This window comes from Labrus mixtus, chromosome 7, assembly GCF_963584025.1.
Source record: "Labrus mixtus chromosome 7, fLabMix1.1, whole genome shotgun sequence".
NCBI lineage: Eukaryota > Metazoa > Chordata > Actinopteri > Labriformes > Labridae > Labrus > Labrus mixtus.
This window is the reverse complement of record NC_083618.1, coordinates 27052136-27074006: the sequence shown is the minus strand read 5'-3', so window position 1 is coordinate 27074006 and position 21871 is coordinate 27052136. Positions and strand designations below refer to the sequence as shown.

Here is a 21871-nt window from a genome sequence, read left to right as displayed (position 1 = left end):
AGAAGTCGTCACAAAAAAAAAGAAACGGTGAAAGTGGAGGAAAAATGGTTTTGTTTTGAAAAATTGGATACTTGGATCACCAATCGGGTAAAGCAAACGGCTTCTCCATCCGATCCAGACAGCCCAGCGAAATGATTTGCCCTCTAGCGGAATGAATGATGTTCAGATTGAAATCAATCTCATGTCTGAGCAGTGCGAGTCGAGCTGGTTTCAGGATGTGGTTATCTCAACAAAGCAGGCTGGCAATAGGAGACTCGCGGTTTCTTTTATGCCCTTGACTTCCCCTATCAGGCAGACTGCCATCCACCCAGAGGCCGGTTCTGCTCACGGTTCCTGTCTATTCAAGAAAGAAAGTGGTTGCTTGGGGCTGATGCCAGTCCTTCTCATGGTGGAATTGTTAGTTCTCCATAAATAAGATGCAGAGAACAATTTTACCCTATACTGTAGTGATGTTACATTTGAGTTATTTTAGCATTATTTTAATACAATGAGTTAGTTGTTGAGTGTACAAATATAGGGAAGATGATGGAAGAGCAGTAAAAATATTCAATGTTCAAAATACCACACACACACATACAGTAACTCTAAGTCTCAAAGTATTTGGATTAATTATCAATTATTGATTGATTATTTCAAGATTGATTTTTTTAACACCTGAAACCATTGCTGTGGGTTTGGTGTCAGACAAAGTGACTGACAGTATTTTTTTTTTTTTACTTTTCCAGAGCAATGATTCTCATTAAGTGATACATTTAACTGTTTAAAAAAGCAGGATCAGTCTTAAAAAAACACACACAATTTACACATACAATAGAGGCTGACAGGGCAGTGGTTTGTCACTCCAATCCCATCCCAGTCCCACAAAATTAATCTCATCACATCCAAATCCCAGGCCAGAATTTAAAAAAAAATTGTGCCCCATCCCAGAACGACTCCCGTCCCATTCCGCTAATTTCCCCCCCATTTTCTAAATTACTTTGTGTTCTCCATTTGGCAACATATGTTTAAAAAAAGCCAGTGACTGTTGGCTGCTTTTCCAGCCCACATGCTTTGTAAGCGTGTGTCTTGAGGCCACTCGTCCCAGAGTCACTGGTGTATTTGACAATGAAGTTACAAGTTTTACAAACAGCATACGGTGTCGCACTACCGGCCACAGCTCTGACCGTTGGAAAGACGGATCATTGTTTAAAAACCTGCGCTGCAACTCTGCCATTTCCACATCAGTTATACCTGCTTTCTCTGAATCCAATGTTGTTTGATTTATGCCAAGGCTTGCAGTGCGTATGACCATACAACAAACTGTACGCCATACATGTTTAAACAGCAAACAGACACCAAAGCTGATAGAAATAAAAACCTTATTCATCATTTGTGAAAAATTGGTCTATTGCTATCATGATTTCCTTTGACTTTTTTACTGCCCCGTCCCAATCCCATGATCAGTGGTAAAATTCATTCATTCATTCATTCATTCCTCAACCCCTAACCCTAAGGTCAGTAACTCTTACAACCTCACTTGTAAAAAACCTGGACTGTCCCTTCAAACAGACTCGACCTGACCAAAAACTACTCACAAATCAGTAGTTGAAATACAGTATCTGTGCACATCTCCAATATTTCCTTTAAAGACTAGTTGCTGATGTGTTTTTTTTAGTATTTCAATCCTGTGAAAACATATTTTTGTTGGTTTCAGTTGAATTTCTTTGATTATTTTGGGAAAGACAAGACGTCTCATTATTGCTTTCCCAAACAGTTCTAACTCCTTTGGCAGTAAAACCAGCTCTGGTTATTCAGCCGCAGCTCGCAACTGTTTCACATGTTCTCCTCACAAAGCTGTGTTAATACAAGAGAGGGTGCGTTGCCTTGATTAGTTGTTCTCTGTTTCCCCCAATTATCTCCACTCCTCCTCAACAACAAACAGGGATTTTTCTTTGTATTCCACAGCACATCCAAGTGTTTGTTGGACTACAGAATGAGACATAGTGAACAAACACAGAAACAAAGGCAGGTTTTGCATGATTAGTTGCATGATGTTCCACTTTACAGCTGGTCACCCCCTCCCCCCCACCAAAAAAAAAAAAAAAACAGCGTGACTTGGGTCATAACCAAAGTAAGCAGCCTGCAAACATGGCCCATGGTTTATCTCCACATTCACAGATAAAAAGAAAGACTCTGATGACAGAGACAGATGAGGGACCCCGTTCTACATCATCATCCACTTTTATTCAGACGCTCCGCTTCCTCTTCCGAGGAGCCCCAGAAGCGAAATGGCTCAGACATCGGGCTGAGAACAAAGCAGGAGATAGCAGGATGAGAGACGAGAGCTCTCACAGATCCACTTAAGATATGTAAAAAAATAAAAAAATAAGCCATCCAGCTGAGATATATGCAAGAAATATAACAGGAGATGAAAATCAACATCATCCATTGTTCACGATATCTCTGCCAGTTGCTTTTAATGCAGACATCTTGGGAGACACTCTCTCTCTCTCTCTCTCTACATTGTTGGGAATAACAATAACGTGAAAAAAAAATTTCTGTCTCTGATTTTCCAGCCAGACAGTCAGCCAAGAGTTTAGCTTTATTCCATTCAGAGCCGAGGAAAGAAAACCGCCTGAGGCAGTGACTAAAGGAAGTCCGTATTCTTCAGTGTGCCTTACATTCTGCTCAGACAGTAGGATGTCACAAATGGAATCCGTTCTAGTTGGGAGCATTTTTTGTTTTCTAGGCCACCACGTAAACATTGGCAAACCCTTTATGCACGTGCACTGATTGCTACAAGTCCAGAAAAACTGCACTGGGAAATCTTCAGAGGTCTATATTTCTGGGTAGGTATGCTGTAAGATCTAAGCTGCACAGATCGCAGTATTGTTTTTGTGATTGGGGTCATACAGTCTGTCGGGCAGGGCCGGTGGAAGAGACCCTCATAACAGCAGTATTATCCGGGGACAGCAGGATGCGGGAACCGCTGATGCTCAAGGGGGTCGTACTGACTCTCCTCTGGGGCCAAGGCAATAACGGAGCCCACCTATCTATCACAGGTAATACTGCTTTCACACCCCGACACACAGAGGGGGGAGGAAAAGGGAACCTCAGGGCACCTGAAGATCTCGTGTTAAATCAAGGGATGTGGGAAGGCTCAGTCGTAGGACACCTAAGGATCGTAAATCTTAAATCTCTGCTGAGAAGAAGCTTCCGCTGACATCGTAAATAACTGATTGTGTCCCTGTCCTCTGTTTGACGTCCAGTTACCCAGAGACACCTTGCCTCGGTCAAGTCAACACTGATGACAGCCTGATGATTTGTGGCTGCTGTTGAGCCTGCCTGACTTCATTTAAAGGTCTCACTCTTGACCTTTGACATCAATAGCTTGATAAGGCAAAAGGTCAATCTAGCCATGAATAGACCCCACTTCAGGTCTGAGACGATGTATGTGACCACCCTAAAGAAATAAAAAGGACGTAAACAAGACAAAAAACCCAGGAAAGGATGCATCAGTTAAATGAAGTAGCAAGAGTGCAAACAGAGAGACTGAAAAATCCTCAAAGTGCAAAAGAAAATGCCGTGTTGAACACCATTTTGGATAATGAGAGATGATTACACGACCATCTGGACGAAACTGGTGTGTTTGTTTTGGAAGTGTTTGCCACAGTGGGTTTCAGCTGAGCCTATTTCAAGTCATTGCAATAAGTGACCATGCCTGGAAGTTATCACTGTCACATGCAGATACTGCTGGTTACCTTCAAATGCTAAGAAAGGTCTCACATTTTCTCCCCCAACAAACACACAAACACACAAACACACAGTCTTACTATCACTTCACAGAATCCGATATGCTACGATACAATACCGTATAATACGATGCGAAACAAAACGACACAATACGATACGCTAAGATGCGCAAAGATCTGCTCACGAAACTATACACAACGATACACTTCATTGTCCCCTCGGGTAAATTTGTCTTGGACTCAAAGTGCTGCCAAACATTGAGCTACTTCCACTAGAAAAACACATCCACATGTAAACAGAAAGGCAATGGAAAACCACACAACATGTTGCACATTATTCAGTACAAACCTGTTATGTTTAACCCTAGTCCACTTTTCTGGATCTGTTTTCTTTTCCTGACTTGCTAAAAAAAAAAGTCTTTGTAAGTGATTTTGGAATTCAAATTTAAGAAAATCACAGTTGTTGTTTTTCAGTCATGATGCCAACTCTTGACAGAGCCATTAGAGTCATATTTGAATCATTAAGACCTTATCCTTTAAGGAAGAATCTACGACATCTTACACATAAATATTTCAGGCATCAAGTGTATATCCTCTGTAAAGGTCTCTCTGAGTCATGACTGTCGACAATGAGTGAGACGCGTTGGCTGTGAAGGTGTCTAAGCCGTATTTACATAATTTCTACAAGGACGGGACGGCAAACCGGCTCATCCCCTTACTTATAAAAAGGGGTTTAAGTGAGGGACTGGAGAAAAGAACAACAACATACTGTACTCACTGCTTATAGGAATCTCACTTAAGCGTTTTTTAGATCACGGTCATTCCGTGTAAATTTACATGCAATGTGAAGCTACGAGCGAACTAAAGCTACCATTAGCCTGCTAACACAACAATGCAGCTCGAGGCGGGGACAATTTCATCCACCGCTTGCGTTCAGTGCTTAATTATGGTGCGCTCAAATTTAATCAAAATGTCAAAATTGTTCATTCTAAAATTCTTGTCATGCCATTCGCTCCCAAGTCCTCACAGTCCTGATAACCTTATGTTATACAAAATCACGCTTTGTGCTGATCAAATGGGGAACGCACAAACAACTTCATGCTGAATAAATTGCTATGGGCAGCAGGAAACTGCTTTTTACCCCTCTTTAAAAGCCCGAGGGTGTATCTTGTTAAAGTCTTTAGACTGAGTCCTGTTCTCTGTCTTTAGAGCAATGGCAGCCGATAGCTTTTCATACTGCCCAAAAATTCCAAACAACTCAGCAACATAAAACCTTCTGTGCTGCAGCAGCTTATTTCTAGAAAGATCTTATTAAAAGTGAGTATTTTCAAAAGGAAACAACCAACTTCTGTTGAATGCTAATAGTTTTACAAGACCAAATGACAGACATTAGAAACACTGACTTTCACTGCTGATGAAGACGACTGCTTTGCACTAATTAATTTTGCCATTTTGAGGCCGTCTTTATAAATCATCGAGCCAAGTTGCCCAGAATGCCCAACCCTGATGTTGAAGGAAGTTCTTGGTTGATAAAGCCAGCATTGGCTTCAAGTGCAGACAGAAGAGCCAAGAACAAACTGCAAATGGCTTGAGTTTTATTTATTTTTTTGGCCATGTAAAATAGCGCAATCTAAGTTTTCACAGATGACCGTTATTTTGATTTTTTTTAAAAAACAGAACTGAAGGCAAAGGGAGCCTGGTGCCAGGGTCGTGTTGGCACAGGAGAGTCATAGAAAGGATGAGTTGGTCTTAATGACATGAAGCTGAGCCAGAAAACAATCGCTGTCTCTCTAAAACCCATCACAACTCTCTGGTTTGTTTCACAATAATATCTGCTCCCTCTGCCTTTTATCAAGACTGATTTGTTAGCAAAAATGTAATGAAACACTGATGAAGCTGCAGTGAATCAAACTGTTGGTACAACCCAATTCCAACTCTTGTTATATTGAGTTTCAGAAGAAAACACTGGTTTATTACAAGTTGAGAATATGGTAACGTCAAGTTCAACATTGGACAACAAATTGCCAACCCTTTGCAGCTCGACTTTCTAGTTTTCCCTTGTACTTCGGATTTTCAGTGTAACAGTATAGCAACATCATGGGTGCACGTTCAGCCTCTATGGTGGTGGATAATTTGGTTTAACTGTTATCGTTTCCTGACTATTTGTGCCATTTTGGACTTACTTGTTAACCAATTCTACTCAGTGAAAGCAGTCAATAAACCAAACCTCAAACTTCAGGAAATCCCAATATTTTAAGTAACAATTAATTTGAACCATTCCAACACATAGAGCCTTTCTAGCCAGTATCCCCCAAACCTAAAGGAATGTGATTAATATCCAGAAATCTGACTATTTCTCAGGATATTAAAGGATGGTGCAATGTAATGGCCCATCCATGTTGTGCTCTGTGCCACTGTTTGTTCTTTACCCTAACAGTGAACTTTTACTAACATGTAAAGGGATCTTATCCAAATTGACAAATTCTGGATTTTTTTGGGGTGAAGTTGGCAAAAAGATCACGAACAAAATCCCAGTCTTCAAATGACCTTTGGAAATGACAAATCCCACAAACATGAAGGCTTTTGAATTATTAAGAATACTCTAAATCCTGGCCCACACTTCACTGGGGTATCCACTACAGTACAAAATTGTCTGGTCGATTTTGGCCCCCAATTCCCCCCTTTTTGAAAATCTTAAGCAAAGTCACATTTTTTGAGGGTTCTAAAGATTATCTTGCAGACATTCTTGTGGCTTTACAGTGATCCGATCTGCTTGGAAAGACCTTGGGGCTACCCCCGATTTCAAATCCCAATATCCTGTTTTGTGGTGGGAACCCCAAGGGCAGCCAAGCACGCACTCTGTGGATTGACCCATGAACGAAACAGTAGCCAATTGGGAAGCGAGCACAACGAGCACAACAAATCTTTATCACCCACCTCTAGCTCATGCTGTAACATGTACAGGCTATGTTCAGGCTGCTGTATCCTCCTTGTGAAGTTTTGGTTAAAGTAGTCCAAAAATGATTGCAAATTCCTATCCAGCCTATCATCCACCATGTCCACATCTCCACACATTATAGAAACCAAATGGTTAGATCTATGATTGTTTGTTGTTATATGGTGGGTCTTTCACATTTTCAAAATCTGATCGTGAATATCGAACATTTTTAATAGTTATGATTTGATATCGGTGTGGATATGACGTTCCTCCGAGCAGATTGAATCATTCTCCACACACTTGGACTTGGTTTAGAAGGGGGCAAATTGGGTCCATTCATCCTGACGTGTGTTCCCTGCTTGAGTTCAACTTTTTTTTAGGAAGACCCCATATATGTTAGGGACATGCAATACAAGTAAACCCTGGAGTGAATCAGTGCTGGGGTCTGAATCCCTTGATGTATGAGACAAGAGCTTCAACATGACACAGCTGTAAGAGAAAGTAAATGTAAGACAGATAAATATCCACTCAGCCAGGGAACCCATTCAGGGTCATTTCAGCCAAACTCACATGTGGTCCATTCACATTCATAAATGATGTCATCTTATGTTATACATAGCTCTGTTTGAGCTGTTTGTTCTGTAATTCCTTGAAGAAAGGATATCATTTCCGTCACTAATCCAGACATTAGACTGGTCTTTTGAGCTTTGTGTACACACTCTGCTGCTTGGATACAGTCCAGATTTCTAATCAAAGTCACGTTTTATTTCAAAGCGCACGAGCTCAGTGTTTGCTATTCAATATCCCAGAGGAAGCAGTGTGATTACAAGTGAACAGATGGAAACGTTTGTCTTGCTTTCACTGAACATATGCAGAATAACACTCTGCCCGTTTGAGACAGTTCGATAGATGAGCTCTGTTCACGGAGCAGAAAGAGATTTTTTCAGATATGATGATGTGAAAACTCCTTTTGTTGTTTAGCAGAGATGACAGCCACGAGCAGACTGTGAGAAGCAGATTCCATGACCATCCGGTCTGGCAGGTCTGGGGAGTGTGACTGGCGCTTTGATTGCCGTATATCTCGGGGGGACCGTCCAGGACCTTGAATCTGAATCATGCTCTGTGGTTGGGGAAGCATGCTGGATCCAGTTGGGACACATCTTAAGAAAAAAAAACATGTTTTCTTCGATGGAGAATTGTAGTCTTTTATATCCTAACTTGTTTCTAAATGTGTAATAGCCTGTAATGCTCTATGGCAGATGACCATTATAAATCTGTAGACTGTTTTTCTTTCTTAATACCAGTGGTATTTTTATTAATCCACTGTGAACTGAGATTTCAGGATTTTCAACAAATGTAGTCCCCAGCTTTAAGACTGTCAAGAATATCTCAGCAGTGACCACACTCTGTTTTTATTTTATGATTTACTATGGTGGTAAACTTAAGCGGATGTTTCAGTTAAATGTTAGCTGACTGTTTAATCTGACCCCACCACCACCACCACAACCTGCTAGGGCTGTCAAACAATTCTATTTTTTATAATCGCGGTATTTTAATAGTTTGAAATTCAATGATACTGTATTTAAAACAGCATTTGTTAGGCTTTTATTTTTTGTACTGTCTTTAAGCTCAGGGTACTCACGCTGTACGAGTGAAATGTTTTGGACGCACAACCAAAGCTCATAAAGCTCATGTGTAGATGTACCTGCACTGTTATCACTTTTCATAACTATTACATATTTATGGTTTTAGTAATTCACTTGTATGGAATTTAATGATTATTTAACTGACATGTTTTACCGACGAATTAATGTATTTTGTTATTTTTTGCTACTGCATCAGAGCTCTGTGAAGTCCAAGACAAATTTCCCACTGGGACAATAAAGTTAATCTTAATCTTAATCATATACACACCCTTAGCATCACCAACAAACACAAGCCAACTAGCAGGTCTGCATCTATTTCCTGCCAACGTTTCTCTCGTTCATCACTTTTATGAAATGAACTATAAGCACATAAGCATTCCTGTTGTTGACATGGTGCTTTCTGATGCTGTCTGCCATTTTGCAGAGGTAAACCTGCAGCCATTATTTTTTTTTAAACTATCATTTACTGTTTCATTAGCAAGCATACTAGCAAGCAAATTGTGATTATTTCATTAGCCAGAAATATCTCAGCGTAGTTTTCTTTTACCGAAGTCACAAAAAAGTTTATGTAAATAGAACATTTGTAATGTGAGTAGATAATTATAAACCGTTAAAAAAATATATCTGAAGGAATTAATACAGAAAATCAAATAAGTGCTGCGTCAAAGTTCATTTTATGTGATTAAAGTTCAGAGGAATCACAAACAAAAAGCCCAAAAGCAAAGACCTGTAACAGATTGCAATCCGAGCTTCAGACAGCTGTTGTCATCATGCCTGATTTATCATGACAGTAACCTTTGAAGAGCCACTTCAGGACCGACTCAACCTGAGTCCAGGGACGGAGAGTGTGAAACATCCATCTGACAAAATAAATCATCTTCATTTGATAGACCAGCCACTCCATCAGCCTGACAGATCGCTTAAAATGTCTGAGTGGCTGAGCATCATTTATGAAACTCACTGTAGGCAGAAGACAGGTGAAGCATTGCTTTACAATTACATCCACTTCAACAAATACAATCGGTGAGTAGCTTCAGATTCAGTTTCAAGTATAGAGCTAGAAGAATTCCTCGTTTTCTGACAACAAAAAACAACAAAAATCTCTTTTCCTGAGACGTATATGTGGCCTAACCTGGGATTTTGTTTCCGTACTGAGGAGGTTTTGTACTTTCACATGACTGGGAGCAGAACCCTATAGCCGGTTGCAGTGACAGAAAAGTGATGGGGCGGCTGTTGCTCACAGTGAAGAAAACTTCACAATCTATGTTCAGCTGCTCCACAGTTGTGTCTTGTTAGAATTGTGGAACTCTCACTTGCACAAGCTTTTTTTTTTTTTTCACTCATGAGACATGTTAAAGCATTATGTCGGCTTATGCTACGATCCTTTCTGTAACCTGAATAAATAAGTCTTTGTGTGTTCATCTTACCAAGGAGATTTGATGCCCAAAGCTAATCAAACAGCAAAGTTTTCACAAGGAAATCCATGAGTTAGGAACATTTGAAATTGTGCAGTTAGGAAGGAAAAGATCATGTTTGGGTTGAGTATTTTATACAAGGCGATAATTGTAGTTTCACGCAGGACTCTCTCCTGTGCAAAAATATCTGTACTTCCTAGATGGACTTTGTTGGCGCTCTTTTTTCTTTTCTATCACGGTCAAAAAGTAGTTAATGAAGAAACAATGGATGCTGTCGAAACTGCCCACTATAACTTACTGACACGATGCAGTATGCCAAAAATACCCAGATGTAGCACTGATTCGCGAAAAATACTCAGTATGCATCAGACCAGCCTCCCTAATGTACTGTTACCCACAATGCAAAGCACCAGGTCAGAGATTGAAATTACCTACATCAAACAGGGGAAATAATCACAATCAGACCAAACCACACAAAGATACCACCAATTATCTTTTTTTGATTCTTAAAATCATAAAAAAAACAAAATCAACCACTTCTCAGCTTTTTCAGACTGTAAAGTGGATGCTACACTGAAGCGCCATTTTCTGTCAGCTGGACTGTTGTTTACTTCCATACTCCAGGACTAGAAAACCAGCTTAGCCGAGCCTGGCATACTACAAAAATAAGCACAGACTGACAGTCATACTCATAGGCTGTAGATATTAGTGGGCGAAGCCCGAGTGACGTCACCCTGAGGCCCGTGGGCAGCAGCCACCATGCTGGTAATCCTGCCTAACTTTCAGTCAACCTAACGACTGGAGCTGAGGTGAGTTTTAAACCTCCTGACAAACCACCACATCGCGCTCACCTTTCAATCAGGTCACATGCATTATTATGAATATCACGTATCGTTCATACAATCAAAACAGATCCCGGTACAGTGAGTGCACATGAGGACAATAACTAATCAGACCAACACCTATTTTTGTACCAGGCTGTAAACATCTTCATTTCCCCTGCTTTTTTGAATGGGGTGTGTATGTGACTTCTGGGGCTGTTGGAGCCAGCCTCTAGCAGACCCCCGGGCGAACTACGCTTCCGCATTGGCTTCATTTTTCAACACCAGAGATTGCAACTTGATCAAACTACATTCTACTGTATGCAGCACATCCTGCATACTGGGTTCAACAGGCAGTATTGAAAACAGCCGCAGTGTAAGGGCACTCACTTGGTTCGAAAATCGACTCAGTGCAGAGTCAGGTGTAAGTGGTTTATTGGCCTCGATCACGACCAGGTGTTGGAAGGTTATATAAACTTTTTTGGCTCCAGTGCTCTGTGCTGACTCATTATCTCACCATCAGAGATCGTTAGAGGTTCTGTCAGTGTTTTCTCTTATTGTGTAGGGGTTTGTGTATCCACAGAAGCACCATTTGAAACTGTCTGTTTGCCCCTTTGTAGTGTCTCTTAGTGCTGGGTAGGTTTGTCAGCCCAACCCTTTTGAGTTTGAGGACTGGCAACCACTGCTTATAGTTAGGGTTATTTTCTTGTTCTCCCTGATGAAGTTTAGTCTCATAGTCAGCGGCTTGGCAGTAGTGGTTTAGTTTCTCTTTTCAAAGGAAGGTAAAGGAAGCTGTTTTTATCCTGAATCATATTTATTTTTTTACTGTAAATGGTTTTTCACTCTAGCAGTAAGAAACACTATAAGTGAGAAGTATGATGCACACTACTATGGTAGGGATGTAAGAGACCTAAAATACAAAACAGGCATGATGTCTGCCATTAGGGTAGCATGCGTTTCTTATCTGTTGTGCCTATAACACAGCCATTTTTTCCAAGGTGGGTATATATGAAAGTATAACACATAGCTTACAACTTCCACTTTAATTTTACAACAGGAAAGAGCTGGAGCTGAGGCAGAGATTAAGCCTCCTGACTTCAGCTACGCCATGCCGACCCATAAGTCAGGTCGGCCACGCACCTTATTGTACACAAGTCTTATCCTTATAAACAAATTCAGGCCCTGTCCAGTGGGTGACGATAAAGACATGAACTATTCAGACTAAATGAATAAAGGCTATAAACATGTTAATTTCTGCTGTAAAAAAAAAAAAGTATTTTTAAAGGGTTGTGTATGTGACATACAGTAAGGGGCCTTTGCAGCAAGCCTCAAGTGGTCACTTGAGAAACTGCAGGTTTTTGCACTTCTGCATTAGCTTCATTTTCAACGCAGGAAGTTGCTGCTCAAAACAAAAAAAACGGTGAATTTAGACTGCAGTAACCTTTTTAAACGCTAGGTTTTAGAGTTACATATTGCTCCTTTAAAGAGTTGCTAAATCCTGCATGCTTTGTTGGTGCTCTCCTTTGAAGATATGACATCAGAACTGATAACGTGTTATCAGCATCCTGGAGCGAGGGCCTGTCTGGCCCGTCCCTCCATCTCCCCTATAAGATTGTATGCAGCCACCTGTCTGTAGTCCAGGCTGTTTCTATCTGGAGGAAGCACTTTATCAGGAATTAGAGGACCCTGTTACCCTGACAGATAACGCCTCCTCACTCTATCTTCCTGCATATGCTACAGAGGACACAGTGTCAATTTTCAGAAGAAGCTTTGAGACCCAGTCGTGGTCTAGCGGCCAGTTTACTGCCCTCACTCCCTTCATGTTTACCATAAATTGATGTGCAAATGACCTGAGAATAGATCTAAAGGGGCACACAGTGACTAAGTTATTACATCGTCTCATCAAAAGTTTCAACAATTAAGAGCCGCCTCCTAATGGATGAAGAACTTGATCATTTTTTCATCCTAATGCTGTTTTTTAAGCATGCTAATAAGTGCAAATATTCTCACTTCACTGTATTGCATACAAAGCTGCTTTCACTCTTTCTGAGGCAGGACATTGTCCAGTTTGATGTCCTGTTAGCTAGCATAGGCTCTGCTCGGCTCGCTGACAGGATTTCTTTGATGGTGACCAGTTACCAGCGTTCTCTTTCAGCCGTGTAGAGCATATCACTCTGTCTCCAGGGAGCGGCGGTTTCACTGTAACTTTCACTGTAGCATTCTGGCCTACTGTGAATCGATTGTATTAGGCGAGGGGACGATGATCAAAATCTGGTAGGAATTCGTATAGACTCTTTTGAATGCTATTAGATCCGATCATCACTAAAGGGTCATGCAAGAGACGATAAAAACAAACACAATGCTCAGTTATTATTTTGATACTTAAAGTGTCTTCATTGATTCACAACGTCAACTCGTGCAGTGAGTAACATAAAACAAAACACCCTCAAAAATTCAGGTAGCTGTCAAATAGACTGAAATCTCGTCTAACAAAGGAGAACGACACAGAGAACACGAGTGCAACTTTACAGACTTTGTGGCGCTAATGAGTTGTTTCAGTCAGATACATCCCTCGTACAATCCGGGATTTCTCAATAATGCAAGGCGTCATGCTCATGTTGAGTTCCCGTGCTTGTGCTTGTGCATGAGCAATTGTAAACCATGCCGAAGCCCACCTCAAACATGCCAGGCCCAAGAAGCTGTACCCTGTGTGGAGCACTCACACAAGTCAAACGAACTGGACTTTGGGGGTCAAACGTGCTTCAGCCCAATACGGATTGCCTATAGTGCTCGTGCGCCCTTAGTCTGAATAATTCCTCCAGGGCTCCAACATCTGGATCTGGTGGTACCTTGTGCTGCACACACCTTTTTAAAGCAATCTCATATGCACCAGAAGCAGATCGAATAACAGCGCTATCCCCACATGAAGTGCAATGACCTGCAAATGTTAAAGTAATAAATGTTTGAATAGTAGACATTGATGTTTGGAAGAAACAATATATGACTTGCTATACTCTACCAGCAGTTTATAGAACCCTCTGTGTGATTCAATGTGAAGCTGCTTCATGAGAGATTTACATTTTCTATCGTGAAGGAAAGTACAGAAACAGATGTGTTTATCTTTTAGGTCGAAGTCAAGTAGTAAAAAAGAAAACCTGTGTATTCTGTACAAAGAGTGAATGACACAGTAAATAAACAGCACAAAAACTTCAAACATCCTGGATATTAAATTTGTATGAAAACACAGTTTGAAGACAAATTCCTAGAAATAAAAGCATCTGAAGGTCGGAGGCCAGGGATAATATATAACCAGTCCAGATTCTTAACTCCATGTCTGTCTCCTGTGGGAGAGCTGAGGCAACGTGCAGTAAAAACGCAGTGAGGCCCGGTGTGCTGGCTGAGCGATTGGTGCAGACTGGAATGAGACTGCTGTGAGAGGATCTTCACCACGGGAGGAGTGTTTGACTCCCTGCTCCAGACAGACCCTGTGCTCACTATTTATATTCCTGTTCAGATGCCTGGGGACCGGCTAGTGTCTCCACTCCTTCCACTTGCTCGTGACATATGGCTCGGCTTGTTATTTAGAACACAACGGAGAGAAAGGGAGCTTTGTTCCAAGAGGACAATGTTGTAAAGTCAAAAACTTATGCTGGATATAAAACGGGTACGCTTCACTGCAAGAAATATAACAAGGATTTGTGGAAGGTGGGGAAGATTTACAGCTTTGTGTCATTTTCAGAAATTATAAAATGGATAAAGAGGTGCTGCAACAGTAGTCAGTATTTATATGAGTCAAAACCTACTGTACATTCCACAGACAGACAAAGTAAGGGATGGGAAATGTATCAAGTTTTAAACTTCAATTACAATTTTGGCTTCCCAAGACCATGAAAACAAGATAATCAAGATTAACGATTATCGTGGGGGGTGCCGGTGGACTAGTGGTTAGTTTGCGCCAGGGCTGGGTATTCCTCACAACCCCCCGATACGATACATAACATAACATAACTGTTCTTTATTGTTGAGAATAGCAACAGCAAGGATCCTACAACTTAAAACACTTCAATTCAGATTCTCGAAGATCCTAAATAAATTAAAACATTTTAATCCCAGAGCTGTGGCTATGGTGTTGTTGTGAACTGTTCCATGGGTCAATTGTCTTTCAAAACTGTCATCACAGTTTTGCAGAACTTTTGTAACATCTGCATGGATACATGTATTTGCAAGGAGCACATGACGATATATTGCCATATCGATTTTTTGAGCACAGCCTCAGTTTGCACGTCCCATGTACAGGTAGTCCTCAAAGCGGGCAGCCAGGGTTGGAATCAAAACCTGTGGCTAACTTTCCCTCCCTCTCTCTCTCTCTCGCCACAATTTTCCAACTCTATCCACTGTCCTGTCTCTCCGACCTCATCACTCCTCACAATTTGAATTCACATGGAGAAATTTGAGGAGTGATGGGATGATTAAACTGCTACAGATGACGGATTTTCTTCGTTCCTTTTTTCAGAGCACATGAATTATTCATTTCTGTCAGGTCGTGGAGACAATTTCAACCAAAATCTTAAAAAGTGTATATGGAGAAAATTACCAACTCTGCTTTTTCAACCATTGTCATCTCAAAATCCATCAAAAATAATTGTGAATATTGAATTTCCTTTGTTGTTCAGTAGCCTGTCGTTTCTTCAGGCCATAGTCACAAAAAAACTTTCTACGTTTGTTAGCACTGCACTATTCAAGCAACAATGATTCGGAAACTGTCGGAACGATCAACAAAGAGACCGAACATTTATTTCAACACAGTAAAACATCATCGCTCCCAGCTTCTGTCATGCAAACTGTAGTTGGAGTTTCTGCAAACTTCAGTTAGCTTTAGCCATGCTCATTAATGCTAACTTGCTAAATAGTAAAGGACGTATGGTAATGGTGCATAAACAAGTGCTTGGTTCACTCAGTGCAGCGAACACGAGAGAGCAACAAATCTGAGCTGAATCTGAAGACTTTTAACTGAACAACCCATGTAAAAGCATGCACTTCACTTTTGTTGCGCTTCATGTTCACACACAAGAAAAACTGAATTCTCATTAAAAAACCTGCCAGTCTATGTCACAGGCACACAATACCGACAGGGCCCACTTTCACTGAATCTTAGACTCAGACAGGTGTGAGAGACACTCGGACAATAGACGAGGTGAAGCGAGGGGATGGAGTCTGAGGCTTTTATTTTCTGCCACTAAACAACCAATTCAACGTTGGTCAAGAGTCTTTTCATTGCATTTCAAAGAACGTACGTTCAAGATTTGAAAGAGGTGCACTCTCTTAATTTCATCATACCTCTGCAGTTCCACGCAGCAATATTCATATTTTCACCTTTTGGCTTTGAGCATTCATTATGTGGGGGTTTTTAAGCCCACAAATGACTGTTTTGGTTTACTCTCACCACTGTCATCGACTTATCCAGCGGAACAAGGCTGCCGATTTTAAACCCCTAAAAGAATTTCTCACTCGGTACACAACCTGCCCAGCACCAAACAGCACAGACACAAAGTTAGCGGATATCTGGTGTGCATAGTCAAGCGTTTAGCAGGTATTTTTTCCAAAGATGTTGGGAGAGACCAAAGCACACGAGAAGGTCGGTAGATTCTGAACTCACATGCATGTGGAGGCCAAAAACACGACTACAAAAGCAGCTTAAGCAGCTCTTAAGTCTGCTGGATGTGCAAATAGGCAGCTATATGCTAACTTATAGCTATGTTAACATAAAACATCAATCGTTTGCAATAGCTTGTTTTCACGGCCCAAATGTAAAACTCTTTTCCAACTCAGCCAAACATTTAAAAAATATCACATAGTGTTTCCCCCCAACATTTCCAGCCTGACTCCAACCTTTTTATACACTTTTACAATGTGAGAACTTGTGTATATTCACGTTATATAGGTTACTCATAAAATTCTATCTTCCAAAGCTATGACGCATTATTTCTAAGTGCACTTGTCTGTGCTGTGTAGTTACGTTTTAACTCACCCCCATCAGGTTCGACGAGCACCACTGGGCGATCTTTCCTCTCTTCATCTTCCCCCGTCACCTTTTCCTCGTCTTCAGCGTGAAGGTTAAACACCCTCTGACCTGGCTTCCCGCTGGGTTCGTGCTCGTCCAGCTTGAACCTTTGCGGTCTCTGGGTGGCGGCGGCGGTGGTGGTAATGAATCGGACCACGGGAGTTGTCAGGTACTCTGTCCTCCCGGGGGAGCTGGTGCTGGGCTCAGGTGTTGTCTTTTCGTAGCTGCTGGTTGGATCGCTGCTCTCTGGCTCCTCGTTGATTCCCCCCCGCTGCGTTGGCTCAAGCTCGGAGGCCACGTCTCTTCCTTCAGGCCCAGTGACACTGTGAAATGTTACTTCTTCCTCCTCCTCCTCCTCCTCCTCCTCCTCTTCCATCTGTTCTTCCTCCACCCGTTCCTCTATGTCTGATGTGACTGTCATCAGTGATTCTTTCTGACCATTTGAACTTGCTTGGTGGTGGATCAGACTCTCTGGGCTTTTTAGTGTGTAGAGTGAAAAATGCTCTCTATCTGATTGTCTCTGCTGATTGGCTTGACTTTGTGTTCCTCTCACTGGATGACTTATATTGGTCTGATTCTTTGAACCATCGGCCGTCACACCATCAGACGTCTTCAGGTTATATATCTCAGTGACTCTCTGTTGAACTGCTCTCTCTGAACTCCTATGTAGATCCTCTGGGTGCTTTTCGCTTCTCAAATCTGGGTGTGGTCGATATATGATTCTGTCTGAACTTTTTAGTCCGTGCAATGGATTCTCTACATCCGTCTGTGCGGTAAGATCACTGAATGTTTCACTTTGCGCGCTGTCTAGACGCCGTGATGGCTGCCATGAAGTGGTAGCGCCCGTGTGCATATGAGGTCTGACAGTGCTCGGCTCTCCTCTCGGGGGACTTTCTGTCACTTCCCCTCTGTCCTCGGGATGGTGAACTCCGTATCTCTCTCTCAGCTCCAGCTTGTTCTGTCTGTCAAAGCCCTGAAGAGCCGCCGTTCTGTCAGGTCTGTCAGCGCCCCGGGACACAGAGGGGACTTTGTTGGAGGAGGGGGGCTGGGTGGAGAAGACCAGAGATTGATGGTAGTTCTCTGGAGATTCTATAGGACCGTAATCATAATCTTCTGGATCCTCTTTGTACAGAGGCAGCTCTTTAAAAAGAGGGAGAGTCGCGTTCATAGGAAGCTGATGAGGAGCGGAGATTTTATCCATGTGCTCTTGTGGCTCTAAACTGAGGGGGTAACTGTTGTGCCTGTCCGCTGTGGCCCCCTCTCTGGATGCAGCCAACATCGTGTTTTTCACCTTTTGTGGGTCACAGTCCGGCACAGGGTAGCACATAAGTGTCCCCCCTTCAGTGGGGCAGTGGCAGACCTGGCACGCGTCAATGTGGAACGAGTGTCCCGCGTCGTATTTCTGGCCGTCCTGGACGCATCCGACGCGTTCGCACTGCATGCAGCTGTCCATGGGCTCTGAAACCTCGATGCAGTTCGGTGGCAGGTCGGGACAGCTGATGAAGTTGCAGCTGATCCGTCCTCCTCCGGCAGGGCAGGAACACTCCGTGCTGCCGTAGTCGACGAAGTAAGAGTCCCCGTCCGGCACCTTGCCGTTCTTGAATCCAGCGTTGACGCAATCGTAGTACTGGTACCCCTCACACGTGCACCCCTTCTGTAGGCACGAAGCGCAACAGGCGCCACTCTCCAGCCCTTCCTCGATGCAGTTCTCCAGCCGAGGACAGTCCACGCCTGTGCAGTCACGCTGGCAGGAGCCCACACTCAGGTAAAGAAAGAGAAATGTAATCCTTACTAGAGCTCCTTCTGCCCTTACAATAAAAGCCATGGCCCCAGGTGTACGTCTCGAGATTCAATAAAGATCAGGTATCATCCAAGGCCTTTAGTTTGTCTTCAAGGAATCTGGCGCATTCTGCTCTCGTGAATGAAAGACCATTACTCTGCAAGAAATAGGAGAAAGGGAGACAGGCGGGCAGATGGGGGCTTACTTCTCAGAATGAAAGCAGAAACACATCTGGCTTTACAGTCGAGCTCACGAGAGTGCACTTTTTACAGCCTCTTATTTGTCCTGACATAAAGACTACATGCACGTCATTAACACCAGCTGCACTGCAGATTTTTAATCACTACAGAGGCTGTCATTGTGACATTTGGAATCTGCACCAGACATCCCCCCCCCCCCCCCCCCCCCCCACTTCCCTGATTGTCTACATGGAAAAAAAAATGACGTAAAAAATCTGCAATCAACCCTGAAGACTTTCTGCTGGACATTAAGAATTTAAATAACTTAAGCAGTTTGTTTTATTTAAAGATTGATTCATTTAAAGGACAGAACATTCCCCTAAGCGGTTAAGAAGAGACCAAAGTGAGAATTATATTTTTGACTTCTAAAATATATTAAATAAGAGTTGCTGTTTGAGACATAAGCTGTTTCACACATGCACTTTTCTGGAAAATGTCAATACAGCCTGCCCCTGAAATCTTCCTGAGTGGATAATTAGTTAGCATGTTTCACACAAAGCGTGAAGTTTTCCCTGTCGGACATGAGGGCGGGGGATGTCAGGAGTCAAGACATAACGTAAAAAAAAAAAAAATGGCAGACAAAGCGACAGAGAACGACCACTCTTATTTTCTTTCCTTAATATCAAAGCTAATTGATATCTATGTCAAACAAATTGGACATAGTCAGTTTACAAACAAACGGGTGGGAGAGAACATACTGGTGGGCAGATAAAGAGTAAAAAGCTTCTTCATTAGGTGCACAAAAATCACATCGGTCGCTCACTGCTCGCAGAGATTTTCCCTGAACATATTTGCTGTTGCGTTCACACATGCGCACACCCTGACTTCACCCAGAAATGTTACTGGGCTGGCAAAAAAAATAGTGTGGGTAAGGTCAGTGAGAAAAAAAATGCCTTTGCCTTAAACCTTGCAGCTCACCTGGAAATATTAAGTTGATTTTTCAGGAGTTTTGTGCATGTGTGAAAACACCCTTAAAAAGGTCAGTTTTAAACACTGCTGGATCCTGGAGCCAGATCATTGGTTGCTTTTGTTTTGTTTGTTTTCATTTCAGTGAGTTGCATAAATCCGGGATGTTCAACGAATTAATGCCTAAAATTGAACACAAATTCCCTCAACTACACACTGTTCTGTTGTGGATTTGAGAACAATTCTAAAAAATGCACGTTTGTCTCTTTGCCAAAATGTTTGTGGACACATTGATTACATCATCAAAGACATGAGGCATATTTTCCCATGGCAAAGACTTCTGTAGGTCATCTTTGAAAGTAAACACACACCCCCAACATCAAACTGCCCCACTCTATTCCTGGCCTGATATTCATGAAGTATCTATGAAGTGCTGAATTCAACACTGATTTGTCACAAATGGTGCTGTCAGAAGTCTGTAAATCTGCTCTGAATAAAGACCTAACCATCATTTCATCATCTCTGATGATGAGTTATCAACTACCTGGGCCAGAGGATGACTTCACACACTCGCCACATCTTAGGTCCTCAAACTGAACTTTTTTTGGAATGGCAAAAAAGGGAACTGCTAAATAATTGTGTTTAGCCATAAAACAGCCGACTCTGTCATGAGGTTTTTTTGTTTTGTGTTTCCTCTGGCTTCTCAGATGATTTTAAACCTAAGGCTGCTTTTAATATTTTACAGAGTCAATGTCAAACAGTTTGAACCACAAAATACAATGCATATGGCAAAGGAAAGAAAAGAGGGCTACAGTTTTTAGAGTTAAGGCTCCTACAACAGCTTCCCATAGGGAGGGAAAACAGCCCAAGCCCACACTCAAAGCCCTACTGTCACTGAACTGAGCTCATTTCTGGCCTGAGAAGTGATGATTAATGCAGAGCTGTCAGTGGAAGTGACTTGCTCCGTTACTGTACCACACGTCTTAGAAGTTGGCAAGGCTGTAAAAGAAAAACTAAGAAATGGCTACTAAAGGTGTTTCCCATGCAGAGTCCAGTGAGGGATGGGGAATTCCTCCTTGTTCTCTGTGTTGCCTGAACACACATGCAAATACACACAAACACACACTCAGCTGATCCCTAAACAATCCCTGATGTCATGCTGCTCTGCCAACATGACCACAATGAGGGGATTCTTTCAATCTTCACATTTTTCATTAGAAAAATCTGTAACAAAACTATATCTTGAAAATGATTCTGATTCTTTGCAGCACTGCATTGTAGATCAAGATATGTGTCTATAGTCTAACACCCGTATTAGACTAATACAACTTTTTGTGTGTTTAAGAAAACTGCACTGACAGAGTTTTTCACTTAAACAGCCAAAGTCATTGACCTTTTCATGCTGTTATTGCAACCTGGATTTAGCTCAACGAATTGCAATATGCAATCTTTATTCTTAGTGCAACATTTAAGATTAGACTAGATCAAAAAATAACACCAATTGAGACTTCTTCAGTCAGGCTTGTGTAAAAAAAAAAAAAAAAACACTGATACAACCTGTCGCCTCCTCTGCCTGATAAATGACTAACGAATCCTCTGCTTAACCACTGATTGCAATATTGCACAAAAGTTGACTATACCAATGAAAGCAAAAGGTATCCGTGTGAGCGACATGGTTATTCTTACCACAACATCAGCAGTGGATGACAGTGCAGCAGGCGAACAGAAAGTCGATGAGAAGCTGCGGAAACTTTGGACGGTTTAACGACTGAAGCAGTTTATAGACGCCGGTTTTTTTTATCTTGTGTTACTGAGAGCAGCTGGCAACAGGTCCTCCAAACGCCGCAAGTGAGAACTTTTTGACTGTCGAGGATCTGCTGGGACCAGGCAGGCAGGGAGGGAGGGAGGGAGGGTGGCGGAGGGGGAGGGACGAAAAAGTTTCCCCGACTCCTGGCTGAGCCGGCCCACAACAGGTAGGTGGACTACTGAGACTCAGAGAAAAAAAAAGTTAGAGAATTGTAGTTATTTCAGGTTAGATTGAGTCTAAGCGATGAAAAAAAAAAAGATCTTAATTAACACATGTTTTATAAAGTCCTTTGTAGTTGACATCAGTCCTTTTTTCTCATATAACATCATTTTCTCATATTTGTTGTTCTGCATCACTCCAAAAACACCGCTGCAACATCAGCACCAACAGAAACAATCACTGAGTGTGAACAGGAACGCGAGAAATACAAATTAGTAATCCATCCTGTAAATTATCCCATATGCTCTTTTTTTTTAAAGCGTCTCAAGATAACACTTTTTATGAATTGGCGCTATGCAAATGATGAG

At 42.0% G+C, this 21871-nt stretch overlaps 1 protein-coding gene across 1 annotated transcript in view; it reads right to left on the bottom strand.

Moving 5' to 3' along the window:
* fbln2 (fibulin 2) overlaps positions 1–21435 on the bottom strand; it is a 73053-nt gene extending 51618 nt beyond the window's left edge. The window contains exons 1-2 of the mRNA XM_061041439.1: positions 21224–21435; positions 16580–18549 (exon numbers count right to left, since the gene is read on the bottom strand). Of these exons, the coding sequence (XP_060897422.1) occupies positions 16580–18437 (1858 nt within the window). The 5' untranslated portion in view covers positions 18438–18549; positions 21224–21435. The remainder of the gene's footprint in view (positions 1–16579; positions 18550–21223) is intronic.
* Positions 21436–21871: the final 436 nt, after the last annotated feature.